Source organism: Dioscorea cayenensis, chromosome 14 (genome assembly GCF_009730915.1).
Source record: "Dioscorea cayenensis subsp. rotundata cultivar TDr96_F1 chromosome 14, TDr96_F1_v2_PseudoChromosome.rev07_lg8_w22 25.fasta, whole genome shotgun sequence".
In the NCBI taxonomy this organism is placed as follows: Eukaryota; Viridiplantae; Streptophyta; class Magnoliopsida; order Dioscoreales; family Dioscoreaceae; genus Dioscorea; species Dioscorea cayenensis.
Genome location: NC_052484.1, coordinates 993,651 through 1,020,280, shown reverse-complemented (window position 1 = coordinate 1,020,280; position 26,630 = coordinate 993,651). Strand labels below are relative to the sequence as shown.

Below are 26,630 nucleotides of genomic sequence, written 5' to 3'. Positions count from 1 at the left end.
TAACATTTTATCAATCCTTTCCGGTCCGGTCTGGTTTTGTCCTAACCGGACCGGTTCAAGGCTCAGTTCACTTGGCGGGCCTGAACCGGGTGGCTCGTTTCCCAATCCCTAGCGGTTATATAAACTATAAAGGCATCGCCTTTGCCCAGCAGGGAAACTCGAATCCACAGCGCGGAGCTTCGAGATGGGATTCATGGAGGACTTCCAAGCCAGTAATCTCTCTCTCTCTCTCGCATGTTTAGTGTCCTTAACTGGTGTTAGGGTTTCGTTTCAAGCCAAGCACAAGTAACCCTAGCGAAATAACCATTGTTTTCAAATTGAATTTACTTGCTCATGAGTTTTGTTTGATGATTTTGTTTTTGGGCGTTATTTGAGTTCTTGAGTAGTTTATTGTATGAATTTTGGAGGAAATTAGTGATTTTTATCTCTGAATCGGCTTTCTTGCTGATATTTATTTAGTTTTCATGGAAATGCTTGAAAGATCCTCCGCTAGGGTTCCGCTTGTTTATTGATAGAATTCTTCATGGAGTAATTTCAAACCAGTAAGCGTTTTTTGTCTGTATCTCTCTTCAATAATTTTGTCTCCGACTCTGTCCTGGTTATTATGCATGTTTGGTTTCCTGGAATTGTGTTGGGGTTTCATTCCAGAACCAATCGATGGTAGCTTTGGCCAAATAATCACTGTTCAAATAGAAATTCATTTGGCAATGAATTCTGTTTGCTGATTAAAGCTTTGCATGTTATTTGAGTTATTTAGTTGTTCATTGTATTATTTTGAAGGAAATCGCTGATTTTTATTTCTGGATCAGTTTTCTTGCTGGAATTTAGTTACCATTAATGGAAATGCTTGAAGGATCCTCAGCTAGGGTTCCATTCATAGATTAATAGGATTTATCAGCAGCACTGTGGGTAATGGAATTGTTGCTCAAATCTGTCCCTGTGTTGTTTCATGGATTTCGATAAAGTTTTGGCCTAGTTCTACAAGTTCATTTGTAATTTTTTTATGATTTTATTTAAAATAAAATTTGTGGCTGGAATCCAAGTTGCTGCTGTGAAAATCATTGAAAGATCTTGCCAGTATCCAAAGAACATCCTAAGCTTCAGCATAGCTTAAATTCAATTTTTCCAGATTGGTTAAATCAAACTCTGTGTCAAGTGAAAAACTTGTCACATCACTGTAGTCAGTCCTCTTCACATGAGACATTCTTCTCCGCAATTTTGAAATTTCTCAAAAGTTCAAACCTTTTTACTGTGTATATAATTGACTAATGTCCTGAAGCAGCTGCTAAGGGATTGTGTTATTTGTGTTGGTTATCATTTCCTGTCTCTAGTTTTGACAAAATCCATTGTTTGACAAAGACCACATAACCCACACCGTGAACTCATTTGTTTTCAAATATTCATCCATTGCATTGATGTTTATTTCGAAGCCAAAATTCTTTGGTGGGCAGATGATCAAGTGTGCTTACTGTTGTTCTATGGAAGTGCTTAGCTGTTATTATTCTTGCGAAAGTTCTTGTGGACATGCACAATTTAAATTGTTTTCATCATCTTTCTCTGTGTATATTAATTGCTTTTCAATCTATACGATAAGTTTAAAAAAAAAAAAAATCAGCGGTTGAGGGATGATTTGCTCACCATGCCAATGATGTGCAGCTCATGAATTTAATGCAGTTACATAGAAAAGTTACCATGACCTACTTTTCCTTCTTCTTCCCCCTCAAAAATCTTTTTTTTTTGTTTGCTTTGTTTCTTTTGTTTCATGAGAATTTACAGGACGGTCTAATCATTATTTCTTTTCCTAGGTTTAGAATCCCTCCCAGCGATGCTGCAACGTAACTACAGCATGATGCGGGATCTTGATAAAAGTTTTCAAGGTGCCATATAGAGTCTAATATATTTAATTCTTTTTCTGCATGCAGAGATGCCACTTTATCAGCGTTGTTATCAGGTTTTTTTTTTTTTTAGTGACAAGTACTTTTCGCATGTATGACTTATTGGCAACACCGAGAATATTCTAGATCATTTACCGCTTTTTTTCAGTTCATTTTTCTTATATGTTGGACTGAGGATGGATGATGTTCCATCTTGGGTACCCATTGCAAATTCACTAATTAAAACCTTTTTAACGAAACTATATTGAAGTAAGGCCATGAAAAGGATATATGGTGGTTGATTCTTTGGTGTTAACATGGTAGAAAAAGGTGCTTAGTGCAAAAAAATACTGAAGATATTTACATATGTGTTTTGCGTAATTAGTTGCTTATTAATCTGTGAGGTTGCATATTTTTTTATTGGATCTCATTACATATTCCTTCATTTTGTTTGTTCTTTTGAATCATATTTTTAAGGCTCAATATTACATGAACATCTATTTTTACTTTGTAATACATTTAGGAGTACAACGGCAAAATGAACAGCGTTGTGAACAAGAAATGGAGAACATCAAGCGGGGAGTTGAATCTGGTAACATTACTCCTGATTCATCACTCATCAGGTTCTCTGATGAGGCTCTTGAGGAGCAAAAGCACTGCATCAGAATTGCTGATGAAAAAGTGGCATTGGCTGTACAAGCATATGACATAGTAGGTGACTCTGAGCTCTGCTATATGATCATTCAATTAATAAAAGTCCTCAATGATTTGCCTGCATGTCTATTTCATGCAGTGTAGTCTGACATTGGAACTTGAGTTCCCAATTTATTTTGGGTTCTGGGTTTTCTCAGTTATGGCTTAAAAACATAGATTACATCTCAGAACTGCTAGTGGCAGGTCTTTTCATTCACTCAATTGTTGCAATAATCTGATGTTAATGTTAATCATGACCAGATAATATATTGCCTTCCTATACCAGTCCACCATTTATAGTCAATTGCATGTTGAATTGACTCCCTCCAATAGTTGGAATTGAGGTTACAAGCTTCAACCCGAACTAAGCATATTGCTGAATCAGCAAATAATAGCTTGGAATCTTTATTACATTTCCAGAGTTGGATTCTTGACTATCATTATTGTACTTGAAATGTTTCACCTGTGTTATGATTTTTCTATTTCAACATGGTTCAAGTGACCCTGACCACAAGGACATTGGGATTTAGAATGATAGAGCAAGGATTACATGTTTGTCTTTTTGGGCAACTTTGGGGTAGCTATTCCCTTTAAACATAACTAATGATTCTGTGAACACACTCTGTGATCATTTTTCCTTAACATCCTTTGGCCGCAAGTTTATTTTGTTTTGATCCACAAGTTTTTCTCATCTTGTTTGGTCTCATTTTATTTCATTTAATTCTTCTACTCTTATCTTTGTCGGTCCATGTTTTTGAGGACTTTTTGAAATGGTGTCATGTTGCCAGATACTTGTTAGCTTTTGCTGGAAGTTGTTAATCAATCATTCACATAATCAGAGTGTCTAAATCAATGATGCAGGTTGATGCTCACATCCAACAACTTGACCAATACATGAGGAAACTTGAAGAGATTCGGAAAGGTTTTCTCTTTCATAGTTTCTTCCGGAATTTTTTTATGAAATTTGTTCCATTTCCCATCAATCTCTGGTTAATTCTTCTGATGATTTACTGTTGATATGCAGAAAAAGAGCTTGCTGCAAGTGCAGGAGCTAACGTCTTGAATACTGAAAATACCACCAGATCCGGAAGGATAAGCGAAAGTAGCCGAGGAGGCCGTAAAAAGTGAGACACACATCATAAGATGATTTTACTCTAGTTCGTCACTGATTAGTTTACACTGCCTCACATTTCTTTGTGCGGTTCAGAACACGGTTAGCGGCGGCAGCAGCAGTAGAACCGATAAGCATGGATTTAGAGCTGCCAGTTGATCCAAACGAACCTACATATTGTTTCTGCAACCAAGTTAGCTTCGGAGAGATGGTTGCTTGTGACAATCCAGATGTAATCAGTTTATCTATCAATTTCCCGTCTTTTGTTCCAGTTTTTATGCCAATCCGGTAAAGATTGTTTTCTGTTTTCTCATTCCACAGTGCAAGATAGAGTGGTTCCACTTCGGTTGTGTCGGTCTGAAAGAACATCCAAAGGGAAAATGGTACTGCTCCAATTGTTCCGGAATGCAGAAACGCCGAAAAGGGAAGTGAATGATACTAAACTCAAGATCGAAGCTGAGCAACATCGAAAACAAAAAACACGCAGCCATTCAACGACATGAGCAAGAAGTGAAGAGCTTCAGTCCATCGTGCCGTCATCAGCAGACCAGCAGAGCATGATGTTGGAAACATGAATTGAAGAACAGCTCAAAAGTTTCTTATGAATACAGGATGGCTTTGTGTTCCACATGCTCTATTCCAAATATATATCTCCCCTCTTTTTTTAAGGGAAAAAGAAGTTAGTTCTGTCATGTTGCTTGTTGTATGATAACTGATGGTACATTGTGAAATTTTCAGTAACTCAAACTTTCACTCTGTTTCTTTGGGTGAAACAAATTGATCAATTATTTCTGGAATTCATTAATTGCCATTTTAAATCACTGGTTTGTATCATTATTAAGTTAAAAAAATGCATTTATATTTTAAAAGCTAAGTTTAAAGGTGGTTATTAATTCAAACTTTTGCACAAATGTTAATCAATGTAATTTTTTTTTTTAAATATTAAGTTTAGTTTTAATTTGATGCAAAGGCCCAAACTGAACGGGTGTAAATGATACACAATTATTTGTAAGCTATTGGAGTTCGATTTGGGGAAAGCTCGAATTCGATTGGCTTAGGGTTGAGTCGAGCTCAACCTCAAGTAGTCGAGCGAGTCGAGTTCGAGCTCTAGCTCAAGTACGAGTATAAAAATATCTATTATCAAACCGAGTTTATTAGTTTTTATTGAACTTAATCGAACGCGCTCGAGTCGCTCGATTTATTCATCGAGTCGAGCTTGAGCTACAAAAATAAAACTCGATCGAGTTTGAGCCGAGTATCAAGCAGCGATATTCAATCGAGCTCAAGGTCGAGTAGCTTGCTGCTCGGCTCGAACTCGATCGATTAAACCCACCTAAATGTTTTCGTGGTTCGGTTCGGTTTTAATGGGTTCAGTTAAACCCGTGTGCACTCATTGAACCGGGAATGATTAGACGTTCTCTGGGTTCTCAATTCCTCGTTTTTCTTTTTCTTTTTTTGTTTTTCTTTGTTATAAAGATGGCATTTTTCCCCCATTTGGTTAGGGTTCACGATTTTGCTTAATTTTCAACTAATTGGCAGTGATTTTATCACATTTCTCATCATCAAAATGCCTTTTTGCAGCCTGCTGGGTGGGATTTCAGTCTAGAGGTGAGATTTCAGGTAATTTTTTTGGTTATATTGCTGCAAATTTGTTTTTTCCAATGATGTTGGATGTTCATAATGAAAAAAATAGCAGCCATATCTAATCCTTAGCTGTAGATCTTATTGCTTGTATCGAAGACTTGCTCTAATAAATGCAGTTTATGTAAATGAGCTTGTTTTTGCCGATAAAATTGGTATTTTTAAAGAATAATTTTTTTGTGGTTTTATCTTGAAACTAAGCCTCAAAAAAATTACATTTTTGGTGATGCAGAGTCATAGTCAGCAGCTGGATATTGGGTTTTTTATGATTTAGCTACCCATATATATTTTAATGACTAACTTAAATAGCAGCAATTTGTAGATGAATGGTTTTATGGAAATGACATGCAGAACTGGAATTCAGTAATGCAGTAATTTTCTTTTTGAATTCAGGATTTTGTTAAGGTTTTCATATGTTTGTATAGGTGAAGAAATTCGGTTTATTTTGCGCTAAATATTAGATGTGATTCATAGACACTCTTGATGATTTAATGTTCCAGACTCTGTGTGTGGTTGATGATGAATGATAGATAATTCATGTTAGATGTCATACTCTAGTAATGTTTTCAAATTGCAATGATTTCTTTGAGATTTATTTATTTTCACTTGGTTATCAGGCCTGGTTGCTTTTTTGCACTTAAAATCTACCATGAAATGAGTTTCAAGTAATTGTAAGTACCTCTCTTTATGGAGATGTATTGGTTTTTATAACATTGGATTGGCTTTAATTAAAAAGAGAACAATATTATTTATATATAAGTTTTTATGTAGGGTTTATTGTGTTATTCTCCTTAATGTCTTGATTATGACATGCATGATTCCATCACTTTCACCAATTAAAACAAAACGACTTTTCCTGAACAAATCTAACCGAAAATTCTAAATTGATATTCTGCTAACATTGAATCGGTTTTGATTAGTTAGAGAATAATGCTATTTCCACATTGTCGAATTGATCGAGCTTTTCTCCCTTAATGTCTTGATTATGACATGCATGATTCAATCACTCTCACTGTTTAATACCAAAAAGCTTGTTTCCAATCAAATCTAGCACTGCATTCATGTGTTTTGGATATAAGTCTCCATTAAATGTTGGAAACTTAACTGACACCCTTCATAAACCTAATTTCGCTACAGAGAAACAATAATAAGGGTTTGTCACATTACTTGAAAGCCGCTTTGCAGATAGCAACTAGAGTGTTAAAATATTAATAGTATTCAAATCAAATGTGCGGAATGGCATTAAAACTGTAGGTCAGCTTTCAAATCAATTTTATTAAACATTAATGTTGATGTCTTGTGATTTATAATTTATTTTTAATAAACAAAGAGCATACCTTAATCGGCAAGGTTTAAGGATGTGATATGGATTAAATGCATTCTTCCTGATGACCAATAAATGAATGTTTTCTATGTATCTTTGAAACCTTATCATTTTTAGTTGTCAAAAATTAGCATTTGCAAGACTTTATCAACTTCCAGCTGAAATCACACTTTGTAACACTATTACCAGTCAGTGGCCATACACTAATAAGACTTGAATTATTGTTTAGGAATGGCAGGAACCTTGGACCTTTATAAATAATAATGAAAACAATAAAATGGACTGAATAATATTTATTCACCACAATGGGCAATTTATTCACACAGGTTCAACAACAAATGCGGTTCATATTGTATTGAAAGTTCCATCAAGTCGGAGGTGAGAAACAACACTTTCAGTGGATGCGAAAAGAAAGTTCTGTGCTGGTTGTACTTTCTGGTCATGGGAAGATACTGGTGAAACCCGGCATTAGAGGACATACTTGTAGGGGCCCTGGAAATCAGCCGGTGGTGGTAGGCTGAAGATTTTATTTCTGATGGTAGACAGATAGATTCAATAGCCGGAAATTGAGGTATGAGTTTGATACTTATCAGTTATACTTTGATTGTTCTTGTGTCATCCATGCATTGCATAAAGGAAAACTACTCCACGTAAACTTCAATAGAATCAGTACTTAATTCACTCAAGCAAACAGTGAAGAATGCTTATATTATTCTGCTTTTAGAATATCTCACATAATGAAATGTGTTAAAAATAAATGCACTCTAATTAACTGCAGAATCTAACAGGCTGGTTGCAATTGTTTTTTAGAGAACTTTGGCATGGTAGTGAGTGAATAGTAGAATGCTAGCTGTGTAGTAGTTGATGTTAGTTAAGCTGCATTACTGCCTTCTAAGTTCTAACAATGTAGTGGGAGGGGACGTGTCATAGGGAGGTGGATTCATCTACTCTTCTTTAAAAAAATGACCCTACCTATTTATGCATTTCACATGGACATGAGTTGAACCCCTACCTCCCTTCTGACACCATCATAAATATTCATGGTAAAGATTGATGGAGATACTGGCTTCTCCTTTTTTTTCTTTTTTTTTGTTCATCATCAATTGAAGGTGGCATTGGTTGAGTCGTCAGATATCAGCCCTAGAAGCAGCTTTTCCTTGACCCCATTAAAACTGTCTTACTGAGAAAACAAGAACAGTGTACTGAAAGAACAATGTATCCTCCTTATTTAGTTACAAACAATGGAAAGCCATTCAGTATCTCTGTCATTCCTCCTGAAAAATCTTTGGACAGAGTTCCTGAAATTCATTCAAAGAAACAAAAAAATGAAAAAGAAAAGAACAAGTTTAAGGGTGTGAATTGTTTAAGGATGTGTTTGGATTGAAAAGAAATAGATAAAAAAGAAAACAATGTGAATTGTTTTGTTGAGTTTGATCATCTGTGAAAACACAGTATTATTGAAGTGTTTTTTTTTTTAAATTTTACTTCCTTCATTTTAAACTTCCCTTCTCCTTTATATTAATTCCAATACAGCTAAAACCATGGCCTTTTTCTTTGGATAGAATGGAACATACTTTCAAAAGCTCAAGTAAACAAGTTCTACTTTTACTGTCTGAGATCTTATTGGCCATTACTTGCTATTGACTATAGTTTGTTGCTTTAATATATTAGCATAAAATAGTGTTATTATCTTCACCTTTCTATATGTCTCAGTTCTTTTACTATGCTCGTAAAAATTCAGTAAATGGTTTGAATTTTGTTTCCCCCCTACAAATCTAGATAAATTAGTCATGAACATTGTTGTTATTGCTACAACATCATTGAATATTTGATGAGTTCAAGCTGGAAAAGCCAATCAACCATTGGCGTGGTGGATATTGAGCTACCAAAATTAGTTACCTAATAAATAGTTTTATCTACCGCCTTGTTGTCAAAGAAATAACATTTAGAACAATGGACCTGGTTGGAGTTAAGGGCTAGTAAGAGATAGATGAAGGAAGCAGCCAACCACCAACTCGTGCTTTTGAGCAACTTCATCAGTAAAAATTGCATGGCATTCTTTGCTAAGATCTTCATATCTGTAACTTTCAAACCATCAATTTGGTGGTCCTCTAATGGCCGTCTTGACCTCATAAGATGAAAGATGAATTATTGTAGGCATGCATGTGAGCTTATATAAAGCCACTATATCTTGGACTTCATGTACACAGCAATCCAATACAAGGCTCTAGCTGGTCAAAACACTTGATCTATATCATGATGGCCTCCTTCATTACTCTTATCATCTCCTTGGTTGGCCTTGTAACTCTGGGAACTTTAACTTCTACAGAGGCTCGTGCATTCTTCGTCTTTGGTGATTCTCTGGTTGACAGTGGCAATAACAACTTCTTGGCAACAACAGCAAGGGCCGATTCCCCTCCTTACGGCATTGACTTCCCGACTCGCCGAGCAACTGGCCGCTTTTCCAATGGCCTTAACATTCCTGACATTATCAGTAAGTGTCAATTTTTTCTTTTTACTATGCATGGCGCAAGCATGCAGCCAATTTGAAGAACACTACCATTTCTCAATCTATATGAAGTTTAGAAATCTTCGATGTTTCTTCCTCAGGTGAATATCTCGGAGCTGAGCCAACATTGCCATACTTAGCTCCCAGAGCTCCGCGGGAGAGACTGCTTGTGGGCGCAAACTTTGCATCAGCTGGAATTGGAATTCTCAATGATACAGGAATTCAATTTGTGAGCATTGAATTCATGCAAATATATATATCTATATACTCAGTTCGATTACTTGTTTTCAGTATTATGACAATTGCTGTTAACTAAAAACTTTGATTGATTCTGATGTTGTGTAGTTGAATATAATTCGTATCACCAAGCAACTGCAATACTTCCAACAGTACCAACAGAGGCTTAGCTCTCTTGTCGGCCCTGAACAGACACAACAGCTAGTGAACCAGGCCCTGGTTCTCATCACTCTTGGAGGCAATGATTTTGTCAACAATTATTACTTGATCCCTTACTCTGTGAGATCCCGCGAGTTCTCACTGCCTGACTACGTCCCGCTACATTGTCTCTGAATACAAGAAAATTCTTGCCGTAAATCTTCTCTCCTCATTCTTTCTCTTCTTTTCATCCTACTTCTAATTTGAATTACACATTATTTGATTGCTTGAATCCAAAATGATCAGTAAACAAAGTAAAGATTACTAGCTAAGTCAAGTTTTTGTTGAATTACAGAAACTATATGAATTGGGCGCTAGAAGAGTTCTGGTCACCGGAACTGGACCCCTCGGCTGTGTACCAGCAGAGCTTGCAATGAGAAGCAGGGATGGCCAGTGCGACGTCGAGCTTCAGAGAGCTGGCGACATGTTCAATGGTCAACTTGTCCAAATGATAAATGATCTAAACTCCCAACTCGGTTCTGATGTCTTCATCGCAGCAAATGCTTTCAGAATGCACATGGATTTCATTTCCAACCCACGAGCCCTACGGTTAGTACTCTCAAAAATACTCGATACGAAATCTCCATATACACACATATCTTAATTGTTTTCATTCCACAGGATTTATCACCTCAAAGATCGCATGCTGTGGGCAAGGACCGTACAATGGCATTGGCCTATGTACTATTGCATCCAACTTATGTCCCGATAGAAATATCTTTGCATTTTGGGATGCTTTCCATCCGACCGAAAGAGCTAACCGGATCATTGTGAGACAAATCCTGACTGGCTCCCCGGACTACATGAGCCCGATGAATTTGAGCACCATCCTCGCCCTGGACGCAAGGACTTAAAAGCAATTCAATGCTTGAAAGTTTGGCAGGTCCACTCCATTCATATCTACTTATTATCTCTCTCTTATTTTGTCTGCATTTTTGTAGTCAAAGTTATTCATGTTGTATGCTTGCAATTTCTAGCATGTGGTGATGTCTTTAGAACAATAAGTTTCTGTGTCACTTCCTCTGTCAAACTAGTCTTTGTCATTGAATTCAAGACATATGTAAGCTTGTTTCTGCTGGTGAAATAAAAATAAATAGATTGGTAAAAATTTGTTTGTCTTCAATGCTCGGTGGTAATCTCTTCAGTTTGAATGTTTTCCGATACTGAAAACTCATATTAGTTTCAGTATCGATCATTTTTCAATTTTACGACAGGATTCAAAATATTACTGCTTAAGAATCATTGAAAACTATTAATCATGTTACAAATTCTCGTATTAATCCTTATACCGAATGTTCGTATTAGACTTCAATGAATTTCTGCAGATATTATTGATCATTTAAAAAGCTAATTATGCTCGAAAAGTAACTAAGATTTATTCAAAAAAAGTAACTAAGATTTATTCAAAACCCGGGAATTAGAAATCTATAAATTTCTGCAGATATAAACATTGACTCTCATGAATTGAAAATCAAAGTTAATTATTTTTTTTTTCCATTCATACATTGAAACAAGGTCACTCCAAATGAAATAAAAACATAAAAACAAAAACAAAAAACATGAAAACAAGTGCATTATTAATGGATCAAAAGCCAAGCAACAGACTTGCCTAGAGCTCTTTCATGATATAGAGCTCCAACAGTCTTCATAATCATCTCATCGTCGTCGTTGTCTTCAATTCTTCGTCTTCTTTAGCTTCCATTTTGGTCCCCATTCCTCCATTCTTGAACCTTTGATGAACATTCTCTTGTTAACAAAGAAATTCAAGTTCTTTGAAGAGTTTTTCAGTCTTATTTAATTAGAGATTATAGTCCTAATGAGTCCAACATTTTTTTATTAAACAAATAAATAAATACTTTTGTAGGTATATTCTTACAAATATCTTTTATTAATTATTTATTTGTCCTTTTTTTTTTTTAAGTCATCTTACCTGGTTCCAGAATCAGGTTATTCCCTGATCCTTTCCTATCACAGTCTCACACAGTATTCTCATATGATATGATGTTCTAATTTTTTTTATATTGTAGTTAGGGGATACGTGTCAAGCTGTGTTAGGGGAGAACTAAAGAATAATCTAGTTTTGAAACCAGACGAGATCACTTTGTTTTAACCAAATAAAAATAATAATAAAGAAGAAAAAATATTTATAAGTTTATTAATTAATATAGATGATGAAATTTAATTTTATTTTTTAAGGTAAAGGACAAAAATGAAAATAGCCATCATCTTAAATAAATAAATAAATAAACATTAACTTTAATATATAGAAAGAAGAAGACAAATGGAATCATTAGGTATATACATGATAATATAAAAACAATGTTGGTATCTTTTTGCATAGAGAATATAAAATTTGATTAAATTAAACATTTTGGTTTGTGAATTGTGGAATCTCCGTCAATCTTAGGCCTTTTCATTATGTTTTTCCTCTTTGGAATCCAATGAGGACCTTAAATTAAATACATTATAGATTTGGATGTTATATTAAAAAAATATATTAAACCTTTTATATTACATAGACACCCTTCTAAAATCTACAAATAACACACACTTCTTTGAATTATATATATATATATATATATATATATATATATATATATATATATATATATATATATATGAGTCCTCGTCATCTCAGGACGTCAACAGATTTTTTCAATCAGATATGTCCCAGTGCATTAGATCACTATCTAACTGCTCTCTTCTCTCCTTTTTTGTTTTCTCAACCCTGTTATTATTTTCTCTTTTATTTATTTTTTTATTTTTTTGGTTGTGTACGAATAATATATATATACACACACAAACACAGTTTACCAATTTGAGAAGCACACGAGCAAAATTTTTTTATAAAATTTATGTTATATATATTTAAAAAAATATGAAAAACCAAATAAGAAGTATGTAAAGCATGGGACATGTTATTACTTTGCATAAAACCAAGGCCTGAACTTGTATGCTCAGTAAAAAAATATAGACACCTTACCTAAGGACTAAAAAAGTCATTTGGTTATGTTATATATATATTTGAATTTTTTTTCCCATCATATATATATATATATATATATATATATCGAGTTCCATTATCCATGTTAAAAATTTGATTAAACAAAATATCTCCACTAATTAATGGAGATGATGTGTGCACATATACATATTCATTAACTTTATATATAAAAATATATATAAACATTAACTTTTAATAGTGTAAACTGATCATCAACGTGGCAAGCTTTAATTTTATTATTTATAATATAATATAAGCAAAACAATTGCCCACCACCTCACCATTGTTTCCTTTTCCACATCCTCCCAGAGTCCCACTTACATACATTTACATATATATATATATATATATATATATATATATATATATAATTTGAGTTTGAGATTATTTTTTTATGAAAAATATTTATGAAAGTTTTTGGTTTATTGACACTAAATCTTTTTGTATAGAGTGTTTATATTCTATCAAGGTAATATTTCCAAAAGTTTTTTTAATTTATTGGCACTCGATTTTTTATTTAGAGTATTCATATTGTGCTAAAGGGATGAATTCAAATATTAATTTATTGAAATAATTTTGTTCATTTTTATTAAATATATATACACACTATTATAATTAAAAATATGAATTATTTATTTACAAATATCCCTTGTAAAATCTCAAATTTATTCATATATTTCTATATAACTACGTTTCATGTATGTACACACCTTGCTCATAGTTAATAACCATGGCTTATATTCTTTCATGTATATACTTCTTAAAAGTATAAAAATATTAATTATATAAATAAATTTATTTCTAAAACATAAATCTTTGCAATTTAAAATGACAAAATTCATGTTAACATTTATTTAATAAATAATAATAATTTATTCAATAATATAATAGTTTGAGCAATGGGCTTGGAAGGGAAGCCCAAGCCCACTTAGCCCACTTCTGAAATCGGATTCGGATGTTTCCTTAACGGGTCTGAGAATCATGCCCGAATTGAATGAACGGTCAAGATCATTCCTCCACGATGGCGCGGAATCTAAAACCCTAGCTTCAAGGTTCTCGCGGTGGCGGCAATGGCGGCGAAGAAGATGCTCATCTATTCTGCTTCTCCGTCGCCGGCGAGGCAAGTCACGCCCTTCTGGAAAGGTGGCCAATTCTTCTCCTTCATCTTGATCTCTTGGAAGTTGGGTTTTTAAAGAAAAGATCGAACTTTTGGTTTTTTTTCGCAGAGAAGTATGAGAGGGAGGCTGGAAGGTATTGGGATCTCTTCTATCGGCGTCACAAGGATAAGGTTCTTTTTTTATTCTTGATTTTTTTGAGTTCTAGTTAGTGGAATTCTATTTGTTTCTGAAGAAAATCAATAAAAAGTTTGATTTTTGAGTGGTTTTAGTTCTTCAAAGATCGGCATTACTTGGACAAAGAATGGGGCAGCTATTTCAAGGCCTTTTACTAAAACAGAAACTTATTTTAATCTTTGAAAGACTTCTTTTTTCAGGTTTTTGATTGTCTGCTTCTGTGTTTTCAGGCTCCGGATGGCAAGAATCTTGTAGTTTTGGAGGTAAATAATCGTTTTGATTGATTTCAAGAAAACTTAGTTGAAAAATTATGTGTTCATCTGTTTATGCTTTTCTTTGTTTATTATTTTAGTGTATAAATTCAGCAGTTTCTTAATCCTATCTATATATATATAGCTTTCTCTTGGGAACCATTAACGGTGTTCTTATTATCTTTGTTGTTAAATGCTAAATTTATTAGTACTTGCATTGTTTTTCATTAAAATGATTTTGATTTGCACTCTTTGTTGTATTTAATCAGTAAGTTTTTATCGGCAGGTTGGTTGTGGAGCAGGGAACACTGTATTCCCTTTAATTGCTAACCATCCTAATATCTTTGTCCATGCTTGTGATTTTTCACCACGTGCTATCGACTTAGTCAAGGTACAAACCTCTTTATGCTTGTTCATTCTTGCTGAACTCTTCTCCTTGGAGTTTAATTTGTTAGGTCTGGATAATTTATAATGGATTTCAGAATCTAGGACAATTTATCATCTCCAGTTTATGTATCTTATTTGAAGACCTTGTTAGAATTAATTGTTTTCGTCATTTCTTAGTGAAGAACTTAAATGTGGCAGGCACATAAAGATTTTTCAGAAGATCGAGTAAATGCATTTGTTTGTGATCTCACTCAGCACAATCTCAATGAAATTGTAGCACCATCATCAGTTGATGTGGCAACTATGGTATTGTGAAAGTCTACTAACTCTTTTTGTTTGTTATTTTTTTCAATTTGTTCGGTGGTAGAGCTTCATTGAGATGGTCCCCATTTGACATAATAAGTAGATTTTTGTGTTGTCTGCAGTATCTCCAGAAAAGATGCCTTTAGTATTGCAGAATATCAGGAAGGTTCTCAAGGTATATTTTGTGTTGGCTATACGAGAATCAAATTAAAAATCAATACTCCTTTGTCTTGTATTTACTATTTTTATCATCATAAGCTGACAATGACTTTCAGCCTAATGGCCATGTGCTTCTCCGGGACTATGCTGCCGGCGACCTTGCTCAGGTTGGGTTTCTATTGAGCACAGTATTTGGCGTATCTTCAAGTCGATCATATTTCTTCTTGATTACTAAAACATTTTTGGATGTTTACACTTTTTAAACATTTCGGTCATATTGTAGTTTGTTTGGAGTCTTTTGGACTTCACGGAAAATCCGTGACATTTAGTTGGGTTATAATTTAGTTTATTTCTTACTAGGGGTAACTTTATTTTATGACAACAATTTACAGGAAAGATTCACTTCCAAGGAGCAGCAAATTAGTGAAAACTTTTACGTCAGAGGTGATGGTACTGTAAGTTCAATCGAGCCAGTGATTGTTCTAGAACTATAGTATATATCCTGCTCTTTCAAGATCCTGATAAGACACTTGCTTCTACAGCGTGCATATTATTTTTCAAATGATCACCTGACAACTTTATTCGAACAAAATGGATTTGAGACCCGATGAAATTAGCGTCTACAACAAGCAAATGGAGAACCGATCTCGAGAATTGGTGATGAATCGGTAGCAAAAAAATTGGAATCGATCTCCTGCTACAAATCACCGAAAAAAATATGTTCTTTTCTCCGCTTAGATTGAGCCGGTTCTTTGTATTTTTCAGGCGTTGGATTCAAGCTGTATTCTCCCTGAACTTTTCTGGTGGGCAAGAATCAGTAGAGAGACCTGGTAAGGATTTGTGCACAAAGGATCCTGCAAGTGACCTTGAGATCGACATGTCTGAAAGTATCACCGCAATGTTTGACTCCGTGCCATCCATCAATGAGGTAATATTTTTCTTTTTCTGTAATCATCTTGAATAGACTAAATTCTCCTCCCTCATTAACGAAGCCGAAATTCTTGATATCCAGATTTATAATATGAAGTTTGTTTGCACACAGATTACTGAGATCAAACTAAAAAACTGCAACTTTAGAATAAAAATACTCGGGAAAGAGCATCAACACACATGCAAATCAACCGGCCTTATGCTGTGGGAATCCGCCCGCTTTATATGCAATGTATTATCCGACAACCCTTCGATTGTTTCGGGGAAAAAGGTTTTGGAATTAGGCTGTGGCTCTGCCGGTATCTGTTCCATGGTAGCGGCTCGATCAGCAGAACTCGTGGTTGCCACCGATGGAGACAAAGAATCATTAAACCTCCTGAATGAGAACATTGCCGCAAATGTAGAACCAAACCTACTCACTAAACTTGTCGTCAAGAAGTTGTTATGGGGAAACACCGATGATATAAAGGACATCAAGGATCTCGCCGGAGGCTTCGATGTCATCATAGGCACTGATGTTACCTACAACTCTGAAGCTATATCTCCTTTGTTTGAAACTGCGAGGAAGATGATATCTGAAGATTTTCAGGGCGAAAGAAAACCGGCTTTAATTCTATGTCATATCCAAAGGAGAGTCGATGAAAATTTGATACTCTCCGCAGCTTCGAACTATGGATTCAAGCTCATCGATAAGTGGTTTAATGGAATTGAATCAAATGGTGGAATTATAAGTTCTTGGTTCTCAATTGATGCTGCAACTTGTAACAATGGTCTCCAAAATGCACCATTGACCATTTTGTATTTCTCTCTGTGATGATATTTTGTTGAATTCTTATTATTTGGTTTTTGATTTATTAGAATTCGCAATTAATTTATTGATATTTTTATGGTTGATTGAGTGTCAATCTATCTCATCAATGAAGAAAGAGACAATTGCTTGCATACCCTTGGAAAAGTAGGTAATTGTACAAAGACTTTTTTTTGTTAGTATTATTTAATTAAAAGAGATGTAGTATTAATAATTATTTATATTTTTCGGCATGAAGAAAAGAACAAATTAAAGGCAAATAAAAATAAAAGGCCAAAATGCTGAAAAGTGTTTAATTATTCTTTGAGTGTAGATAAAGATAATTTCTTAAAAAACAATCAAGCAAAATTTTATAAATTAAAAACTTTTATAGGGGTTAAAATGTAAAATAACCGTTAATAAACGTCTTTCTCTTTCCCCGCCTTTTTCCTCTTCTCTTTCTCTCCACTTCTCCACTATAAATTTCTAACCCTAACCCTAACCCTAACCCTAACCCTAATCAAGCTAATGTCCAACCCTAATCCTTGAAAATGTCAAAAGAGGCCACCTTGATTTTTCCATTATTGCTTCACGGGCCACAAATCATTGTCGCTTCCATGGAATTCAAGGAACGTGTGTGTAACTCCAACAATTTGTAGAGGAATCGGATTGAAAGCTAGGGTTTTTTCGAGACTGGAGAATTAAGATGGATTGCTCCGATTGCTTGGGATGGTGGTGTGGGGCTGCGTCTCAGAAGGAATTTCATGAGCCGAAGCCCTTCTCTCTTCCTTGTGCTTTGCCTCAGTGGCCCAAAGGTGAGACCTTTTTTCCTGATTTATGGTTTATTTGCTAGGGTTTACTGATTGCCTTCAATTTTATGAGTTATTTTCTCAATTTGTTCTTCTCTTTTGGTTGTTGTATCTTTGATTATTGCTGAAAGACTCAATTTTTGGGGCTCCTTTTCTTGGGAATTTTTTTTTAGGTATTTAGGTTTATATTGTTTGAAGAGATCAGATGGTAGTTGAACTTTTTGGTGGACTATATTCATTCATTGTTTATGAGAGTTTGGATTTTTTTCATTCATTTAAATTACTATTTATATGTTGATATCTGGTAAGCATAATCTTCAAGCATTGGGATTTAGAAAAAAAGGATAATTATTTGGTTCTATGAAATTGATGCTTTATTATATGACAAAACATCCAGACTCTTATCTGCAGTGTGAATTATAGTGACATCTGTTTTCTGTTTTGTGCTTGGCATTGTCCTTTTGGTTGTGGTTCTTACTTTCTGTTGATTGTATTTTAGTTTTTGTTACAATGCTGTTGTGGCAGGTGGAGGATTTGCTGAGGGATCAATTTGCATAGGTGAACTTGAGGTTGTACAGATTAAGAAGTTTCAGAAAATTTGGAGTTGTGTTCAGCTTGATGAAAATAGTAACGGGGCTACATTTTATAGACCGATTGATATACCCGATGGCTTTTTCAGTCTTGGTCATTATGGTCAAACAAATGACAAGCCTTTGCATGGTTTTGTTCTTGTGGCAAGGGAGATTGAAGTCTGTGGAACAAGAGCTCGAGCTCTTGAGAAACCTATTGACTATGAACTTGTTTGGTGTTCAGATGACGGGAATGGCAATTTCGATGTTTCTTGTGGTTACTTCTGGCTTCCATTGCCACCTGAAGGTTATAAAGCTGTTGGCTATGTTGTCACTAAAAGTCCTGACAAGCCTTCTCTTGAAGAAGTCAGATGTGTTCAGTCTGATCTTACTGAAACATGTGAAACTAAGGATTTGATATTTAAGTCGGAAGCAGGGCTTTTTGAGTTTCAGGTATGGAAATCACGACCCTGCTGTCGGGGAATGTGGGCGAAAGGCCTGCCAGTTGGAACATTTTGCTGCAGCAGTTATAACTTCTCTGGAGAAATGGTCGATGTCTCTTGCTTAAAAAATCTTGATTCCTCTTTATATGCCATGCCAAATTTGGAGCAGATCAATGCTCTAATAAGTCATTATGGTCCGACAGTGTTTTTTTCCATCCTAAGGAAGTGTATTTACCCTCGTCGGTCTCATGGTTTTTCAAGAACGGGGCTACATTACACAGGAACGGCAAGACTCTCGGGGAGCCTATTGACATAGAAGGTTCGAACCTGCCTAGCGGTGGTGTGAATGATGGAGAATACTGGATAGATTTACCCGATGATGATCGGAACAGTTATGTTAAGCATGGAGACATGGACAGTGCTGAGCTGTATGCTCATGTAAAGCCAGCTCTCGGAGGAACTTTCACGGACATTGCGATGTGGGTGTTTTGCCCGTTCAATGGCCCCGCAACAATCAAGATCGGGTTGCTCAATTTCGCACTACACAAAATTGGGCAGCATGTTTCCGACTGGGAGCATTTCACTCTACGTATTAGCAATTTTACCGGCGAGCTTTGGGGTATATATTTCTCGCAGCACAGCGGTGGAGAATGGGTGAGTGTTTGTGACCTGGAATTTATCAAAGATAACAAAGCAATTGTGTATTCATCAAAGAGCGGGCATGCGAGTTTCCCACACCCAGGAAACTACCTCCAAGGTTCTGAAAAGCTTGGAATCGGTGTGAGGAATGACGCGGCTAGCAGCAATTTTTCAGTAGATTCGAGTGTTAAGTATCAAATTGTCGCAGCTGAGTATCTTGCTGATGTTGTGACTGAACCGTGTTGGTTGCAATTCATGCGGGAATGGGGTCCGACGATTACATATAATTCTAGATCAGATCTGGACAAGATAATTGGTTTTCTGCCAATTAATCTCCGGTTCTCTGTCGAGACCATTTTCGATAAACTCCCCATGGAGTTGTACGGGGAGGAAGGACCGACAGGGCCAAAGGAGAAGAATAATTGGGAAGGCGATGAAAGATGGTAAGCCTAGTTATCTTCTCTTTTAATCTGTAAAAATGATTCAAATCACTTGTATTTCTATTCGTCGAAATGAAAAGTGTTTGATATACGTTTGTTTGTACCAAATTCTTGTAGTATTTGCTTGAAAAGATTATTAAGTGATTTGGACTTGATATTTTAATACATGTACACTGTTTGATAGTTAATAATCCAAATGTTCAGGTTCCTGTGAAATTTTATTTGTGACTGCAAATGAAATGCACAAAATTGAACTTCAAAGAATCATGACAACACATAAGCCTCAAAATCAGTAATTCTATTTAACTTTTGTCAGAAATTGAGTTTATACACTCACATTGAACTCAAATTTTCCATACAAATTACAGTGACTTTACAGTACTGAGGATTTCCCTGAATGAAAAACAGTACATGATCATGAAAGCAAAATGGTTCTTATTTCTTTTTCATTCCATTTGTATCATCAAAGATCCCCATCTTTTTGCTCTTCAAATTTACTGATTTGAAGCAATTTGCTTGTCTTATGAACTGCATTAGATCAAACAAACCAGTTAATTCATGAAATGACAAGAAATAAAATCTGTAAATGCCAGTGAAAACAAACAAGCAAATGCTCTTCAAATTATTGGCAGTTCTCTCAAATGATTGTTGAAAAGTTAAGAACATCTGAGTTTTGTTACTCTGACATCTCAGGTTTTAATGATGATACAAGAACTAAATACACATACCGAGTCATTTCTCCTTCTCTTCGTCAGAATCCGACTTTGCGAAAACAGGTTCTGGTTGAGTTTCCGCATATGCAGGTGCAATGAACTTCGGGTCTTTAGCTGCTACATCGGCAAATTTAAGTATAGCTTCTCTAGGATCTTCTTCCATCCAGGTCTCCTTAATTAACCCACCTTGCTGCATTAAAAATAAAAAAAATAAAATGTTACATAAAAGCTTCCAAAGTTGAAAAGCCGAATCAGTTGAGTGGAAATAATTTTAAACAAATGTTTACCTTCAGAAGATACTGAGTCAATAAACTGCCTTTGGTAGTACCGACTCTTCCACCGTGACCAGGGCCTGTCATAGGTATTTCAGGTTTGTGTGATTTAAGAGGATCTTTCAATGCTTTTTCTCTTTGTCGTTTACGGCTGGGCTGGTCTCTGAATAAAGGTAATGCATGCGGATTGTGAACAACTGGTTGCACTTCGTAATCATCAACTGATTTTTGTCGAGGAGCTCTTCCAACGCAAACAAGTGCTCCTCTCTTACTGATAGATGGATCATACAGTATGTGACTCCCTCCTTCCTTCTTGTCCCCGACTGTTGCAAAAGACCTGCAGGAAAAAAACAGAGGTTTGGCTGAGAGTCTAAGAATGTGCTATCATTAACCATCAAGAAAGACATGAACTTATAATGCTAAATCTATACCTGATTAATCTTCGGATGCCAGGCACAACGAACAACACTATATTTAGAGGATATTCCAACCCTTGATACAAGCTCGAGTTTTCTTCGGTCAAAAAAAGCAGAGCATGCCTCCATTTGTGCCTTCCTTCTCAATAGAGGTCCCAGTAAAAATTAACTGCTCATCAGGGCTAAAAGCAGCATTTGTCTGCGCATAATGATTGGGAAGATCCTCAAAGACCTTGAGAGAACTCTTCATTTGTCGCAAATCCCAAACCTGGGAAAAATTCAACATTTACAGTAACTTGCATTTTTGTTTCATTGGTCATGTAAACAACTTCCTCAAAGTGAGCATCAGTTGCATGATGTGCTATGCTTGAAGATGTGAAAACTAAAGAAATGGAAACCATACTACCTTCAAGGTACCATCAAGGCTTCTTGACAGCAGGAGCAATCCATCGACAGAAAACTTGAGTCCTGTTATATCATCAGCATGTCCTTTGTCTACGTATATATCTGGTCTGCTTCCCCATCCTGGTTTGATGCTCCACATCTGCCGCAACAGAAGAACATAAATAAATGAGCAATGCATTGAGCACAACCCTACCACTTGCAAGACCTTTATCATTGTCCACCTCTAACCAGAAATTGTAGGTTATATATCCTATAATATGACAATCTATTAAAAACATGAGGTTTAACTAAACCTTCTCGAAATTGGAATCAAACTAAGCATTATGAGTTAAAAACAGTGAATCATAAAAAAGATATACCAACGCAAGTACTAAGTCATCACTTTGATATCCATAGATAGCGGGCACAAAATGTGATACAGAACACATGTTGAATGATGAAGCTACCTGAATAGAGCCATCCCCAATACCACCAACAATGCGTTTACCGGTATTATCCCAAGCACAGGCAGTGACTGGAACTCTTGCTGGCCTTGCAAGCTTTGGCTTGATGACCTGTTCATGTAACAGTCCATAAATTTCTAAGTAATGGTATTCTCATATGAAAGCTCCAACTCATACCATATCAGAACTGACAGAAACTCTATGTAAGTATTTTCAATAAATAAGGCACAAAAAACAGGTTAAGAATCAGTTTGACATGAATACATAGAGCAATTACAGAGACTAAAATAGTTATTTGCATGAGCATCTCTAGAGTCCAGAGGTTCCTTCCTGCCATGTTATTATAAACACTTCTTTAACTGTTCTCACAAACAACTTTAAAAAACAGGTAGTAAATCAAGCAACAGTTCATACATTTTTAATAAATCAAATTGCTTTACTTTAATTGAGATAACCAAACATCTAAGCATCTTATTAATAATCAGGCACAGACCTGCTTTTGACTATTGAATTCATTGACATCCCATATCCGCAAGGATCCATCTTCAGAGGATGTCAATATTTCATCCTTTGCCTTGGGACTCCATTCTCCACCGCTTAAGCCAGATATGTGCCCCTTTGTATTTTTCAAGTCACGTATATACATATCCCCCTTGATAAACTCACCTAAGGTAAGGCCATCTCGGTCATAAATCTGAAATGAAGATATAAATACTTGGTCAAACTAAAGCAACAATTTCTATATATATATATATATATTTTAACAATATGAATTGAAATGAAATGAAAGAAGAGACCTTGGCCTGAGCTGAGCCAGTTACACACAAAAATCGATCCGCTGTTGGACTCCAACTCAAGCTACGAACTTGATGACCCTCAAATGGTTCCAGCTGCCTGAATGACTGCAACTTGGAATTCATCCCTTGGAAGTCATACATCCGAACAGTGTAATCATAGCTTCCAGTAAGAACTCTTGACCCTGAATGATCAATTGCAAGAGCCGAGACAACCTGAAAGATGCCAAATTGAACATATAAATTCACATAAAACATTGAAAAACGATAAAGAAAAAAAGTGCTAACACCCAATAGACAATTGCTCACGGAAAAGAAAAAGGAGCCATTTCTAAATTCTCTACTGCCAAGCATAGCACATTGGACATTTGCTAGACATACAAGACTTCATTAAGAACTCATAAGAAAATTAAGAACGATCAACAAAAAGTTCTAAAATTCAATCAATATAAACAATCATTCACCAAAAAAATACAGAACCATTTCCTAAATTCTTCACTGCTAAGCATACTACCCATCTCATTGATTATTTGCCAGATATTACAATTCAAGAAATTAAGATGAAATTGTTAGAACAATATCATGCATAGCACATCAGAACTAAAAAAAAAAAAATTTATATCATAAAAAAAAATGGGATTTTTATGAGTACCTTGGAATGTCCTCTGAGAACGATCTCATTGCTGAGTGGAATCCTACGAAACTCCTCCGGTCCATCTTCATCATCGGAGTCCATCTCATCCTCATCATCCGATCCCAATTGGTCAGAAGGCGGCGGTGCCCGGGGAGGTCCAATCATCATCTGGTCATCTTCATCCTGTGATACCTCCGGCTGCGGTGGTGGCGGCGGAGGCCCAATCATCGCATCCTCCTCCTCCTCCTCTTGAACATCACGACTCTTGGATCCACTAGAGCTAGGGTTAGGGTTCCGGTCCACGGAGACGGGGCCAACAGCGCGGCGAGTGGAGGAGTGGACACTGGAGGAGTTGGGCGGTGGCCGCCCGGACTTCTTCCCGAACGAGAGGGGGAACTGGGCGCGGATCTCGTCGTCGAGCTCGCCGCCGGCGCCCTCCATTGGAGCTCTCTCTGGCGAAATTCTTCAGCTTTGGTTCACCGCAAAGGTGCGATCTTTCTCTTAAATTGCTCTATTTTCTAATAAGATAATCACAACCGTTGGATTAGAGAGACTGCGAATCTTGAAGCTTGGTCAAGATTTACACTTAAGGGCTTCATATTATTGAAATTGCCATCTGAACTATATCTAATGTTTATTTTAAGGACAAAAAAAATATATTTTTCATATTATTCATGGCATATGCTTTGTCCGAATAATAATTTATTTTAATGTAATTCAATTTAATAAGATGAAGTTATTTATGTAATTTATTTATTTATTTATTTATTTATTTATTTTGACGAAGAGAACTAGCTCCTCCCTATATAATGATGTCAAAGAGACAAACAGATATGATGTTGTACCAGATAGCTTAATGACCCCTAGAAATTTTACCATATGGAATGATATCTTATTGGTAAATACGCTGATTTATGTTTCGTATACATAATATTTCTATAGTATCACTACAATTATAATGATACAGTATTTATACATTAAACGAACTTCATCAAAATAAGGATGTTTGTAACAAATGAAGTTCATTTCAGTTTAGTAAATATATCACATTTTTTCAATAAATAGTTTTATTTCCAAGTATAAACTATGAACTATATCATTATAAAAACTAATATATATATATATATATATATATATATATATATATATATATATATATATATATAGTGGGTGTCCATTTTTATTATTTGGAGTTCATTTAATATACCTTTTACTATGTATGTATATATATATACTTTGATGAAAGTTTAAGAATAACATTTATTTATTTATTTGCTTAGACTCTATCCTTGCAACTTGAGGTCTCATTGTATCAAATGAATTCCATATAAGCAAAACTATATTTGTTTCATCAATCGATATATATACATACATATATACCATTATGGAAGTTTTAAACATAAAATTTATTTATTAAGGTAAGTTGAAGCATCAAATGAACTCCAAAAAATAATTAAAACATAAAAACTTTGACTTCATCTTCGCCAAAGTTTAATCCCATATTTTCACATAAATACATATACAACCATAAAACCATACTATTTTCATATATACATACATACATAACATACATAACACCACACCAACAACTTAACAAGAAAAACCAGCACACGTGTCAAACAAACACACAAACACAAAACAACAAGACATACATAAACCCTAACAATATATAACAAGTTAATTATTAAGCTCTGGTGGCAACACCAGTACTGCCCTTTGGAACTTGTTCATGACCATAATCTGGATCAGTGTAACCAGGTCCATATTTGCCACTAAACATGCCTGCATGCAATAACACCACGTAAATCAACTGAGTCAAAGCTAATATTATAATGAAAGCCTCCAAAACCCTAAGTCTCCATCCTCTATATCCTCCCAAATGTATCTCCTTGCATGCCAACCTGCATGCCATGCAACCATTTTATTATACTACGTATAATTAACGCACGTGATTATCATTGTTAATGCATATATGCATGCATGCATGCAGGGGTGTTTAGGTAATTAGGTACGTACCCAAAAGCAAGGGCAGTGATGGCCCATGCAATGAGAGAAGAAGAAGAAGCTGCAGCAAGGCTGTCATTCCTCCAAACCCTAATATGAGAAGCACTGGCGAGCTTTGAAACCACACCGATAACTCCGGCGAGGATTGCGAAGACTAGGAAGTAGAATGTTGCTCCATTTCCGGCCACCCCTATTTGAAAAACAATGAAAGAAATCTTAATTAGATCAAACAACTTTTTTGATGTTTTATGTTGGATGAAAATGATGCATTTGATTGGTTTAATTAAATAAATAAATTATGGTTTATGTAGTTCTAATTAATCTCTCTAATTATGTAAAGCAAGCCCTCCTTTGCTTTGCTTTGCTTTTGGTTTTCTAATAACTTAAAACATAATCAAACAAGGTTCTATATATATATATATATATATATATATATATATATATATCTAGAGCATTGCTTTGCCTTTGATTTGGGTTTCTACTTGTAAAATATACAGGGTTAATTACTATTAAAAAAAATAGTAATCAAGACATGGATTTAGTTTCCTTCATAATTATAAGACATATATAGTTGTCATAAAACACAGTTTTTTAAACTTATGTGCACATATATACATATCAAGGTTATCCCATCAAAATAAAAATAGGGAAGAATATTCAAGGGTACTTGTACACATACATATTAAAATTATTAGAGTATTCTAGAAAGAGGCTTTTAATACTTAATTTGTACTCTCAACATAAACCAAACACAAGAGGGAAATAAAAAGAAAAATGTTATCCAAACACAAGAGAAAAGAAGGAAAATATCTAAATTAATACACACCATAACTCATCATTATATATATATATATATGTTATCATAGAAAATGGCATAAATAAATAAAAATAAAAAGAAGGTAAATTAAATAGGAACCAGGATAGTGAGATTGTCCATTGATGAAGTGGTTCAAGCACCAACTAGCAAAACCCAAGACAATTATATACATCACAAGGTTCAAGAACAAGAGTGGTGTCACCATGCTTTTTCCAACAACAGTCCTTGCCATCTTTATGATTAATTTATGTTTTGATCCTCCAAAATTATTCTTCACCTCCCTTCTTCCTTTTCTTCCTCTTCTTCTTCTTCTTCTTCTTTCCCTTTTGTACTATATATATATATATATTTGAAGAGAAGAGTGACACGTGGCAAAAGATGCAGTGTGTGAAGGTGGTAAGCTTACAAGTGGTGTAATACGTGTCTGCATGGATATATATCATGTTTCCCATGAACTCCACCGAGCACCGCTTGATGTCTGCCACCTTTTGGTTTTTTAAGTCTTGTCGGTATTATTATTATTATTATTATT

General features: G+C 35.2%; 4 protein-coding genes, 1 long non-coding RNA gene and 2 pseudogenes across 6 annotated transcripts; 5 read left to right on the top strand and 2 right to left on the bottom strand.

Annotated features, from left to right (window-relative positions):
- Nucleotides 1–157: 157 nt before the first annotated feature.
- Nucleotides 158–4,121, top strand: LOC120275233 (PHD finger protein ING1). 2 transcript variants are annotated; one of them, XM_039281756.1, is made up of 7 exons: nt 158–212; nt 1,806–1,877; nt 2,398–2,585; nt 3,429–3,489; nt 3,592–3,691; nt 3,775–3,910; nt 4,000–4,121. In XM_039281756.1, exons 1-7 carry the CDS (start codon nt 185–187, stop codon nt 4,108–4,110), a joined length of 696 nt encoding a protein of 231 aa, XP_039137690.1. In that variant the 5' UTR covers nt 158–184; the 3' UTR covers nt 4,111–4,121. The 2 variants fall into 2 exon arrangements, with proteins under 2 accessions (XP_039137690.1, XP_039137692.1); XM_039281758.1 differs by having other exon boundaries at nt 164–212; nt 1,812–1,877.
- A 1,014-nt stretch (nt 4,122–5,135) lies between these two features.
- LOC120275240 lies at nt 5,136–7,550 on the top strand. Its single transcript, XR_005541085.1, has 3 exons — nt 5,136–5,175; nt 5,260–5,298; nt 6,970–7,550. It is a non-coding gene; the product is annotated as an uncharacterized LOC120275240 (long non-coding RNA).
- Nucleotides 7,551–8,729: 1,179 nt separating this feature from the next.
- LOC120275228 lies at nt 8,730–10,443 on the top strand (annotated as a pseudogene).
- Nucleotides 10,444–13,617: 3,174 nt separating this feature from the next.
- On the top strand, nt 13,618–16,765 carry LOC120275225. Its single transcript, XM_039281749.1, is given in 13 exon segments — nt 13,618–13,734; nt 13,818–13,879; nt 13,979–14,029; nt 14,114–14,146; nt 14,421–14,525; nt 14,720–14,827; nt 14,928–14,999; nt 15,100–15,150; nt 15,376–15,438; nt 15,526–15,588; nt 15,590–15,651; nt 15,749–15,911; nt 16,026–16,765. Coding segments are annotated over 13 exon segments (1,608 nt in total). The 5' UTR covers nt 13,618–13,661; the 3' UTR covers nt 16,728–16,765.
- A 415-nt stretch (nt 16,766–17,180) lies between these two features.
- Nucleotides 17,181–19,773, top strand: LOC120275224. Its single transcript, XM_039281748.1, is given in 3 exon segments — nt 17,181–17,515; nt 18,035–18,723; nt 18,726–19,773. Coding segments are annotated over 3 exon segments (1,680 nt in total). The 5' UTR covers nt 17,181–17,406; the 3' UTR covers nt 19,608–19,773.
- A 104-nt stretch (nt 19,774–19,877) lies between these two features.
- On the bottom strand, nt 19,878–23,744 carry LOC120275237 (annotated as a pseudogene).
- Nucleotides 23,745–24,894: 1,150 nt separating this feature from the next.
- LOC120275236 (membrane protein PM19L-like) lies at nt 24,895–26,330 on the bottom strand. The gene is made up of 3 exons (XM_039281761.1): nt 26,198–26,330; nt 25,294–25,471; nt 24,895–25,178 (listed from the first exon to the last, which is right to left on the bottom strand). The coding sequence occupies exons 1-3, from the start codon at nt 26,328–26,330 to the stop codon at nt 24,962–24,964; spliced, it is 528 nt and encodes a 175-aa protein (XP_039137695.1). The 3' UTR covers nt 24,895–24,961.
- Between the last annotated feature and the right edge of the window lie 300 nt (nt 26,331–26,630).

What these genes read in the sequence shown, in the direction of transcription:
- LOC120275233 (XM_039281756.1), top strand. Translation starts at nt 185, where the DNA reads ATGGGATTCATGGAGGACTTCCAAGCCA. An exon ending in AGCCGAGGAGGCCGTAAAAA is followed by an intron (nt 3,692 to 3,774) that starts GTGAGACACACA and finishes TGTGCGGTTCAG; the next exon opens with AACACGGTTAGCGGCGGCAG. An exon ending in TTGCTTGTGACAATCCAGAT is followed by an intron (nt 3,911 to 3,999) that starts GTAATCAGTTTA and finishes CTCATTCCACAG; the next exon opens with TGCAAGATAGAGTGGTTCCA.
- LOC120275236 (XM_039281761.1), bottom strand. Translation starts at nt 26,330, where the DNA reads ATGGCAAGGACTGTTGTTGGAAAAAGCATGGTGACACCACTCTTGTTC. An exon ending in TGGACAATCTCACTATCCTG is followed by an intron (nt 25,472 to 26,197) that starts GTTCCTATTTAA and finishes TTTTTCAAATAG; the next exon opens with GGGTGGCCGGAAATGGAGCA. An exon ending in ATCACTGCCCTTGCTTTTGG is followed by an intron (nt 25,179 to 25,293) that starts GTACGTACCTAA and finishes CATGGCATGCAG; the next exon opens with GTTGGCATGCAAGGAGATAC.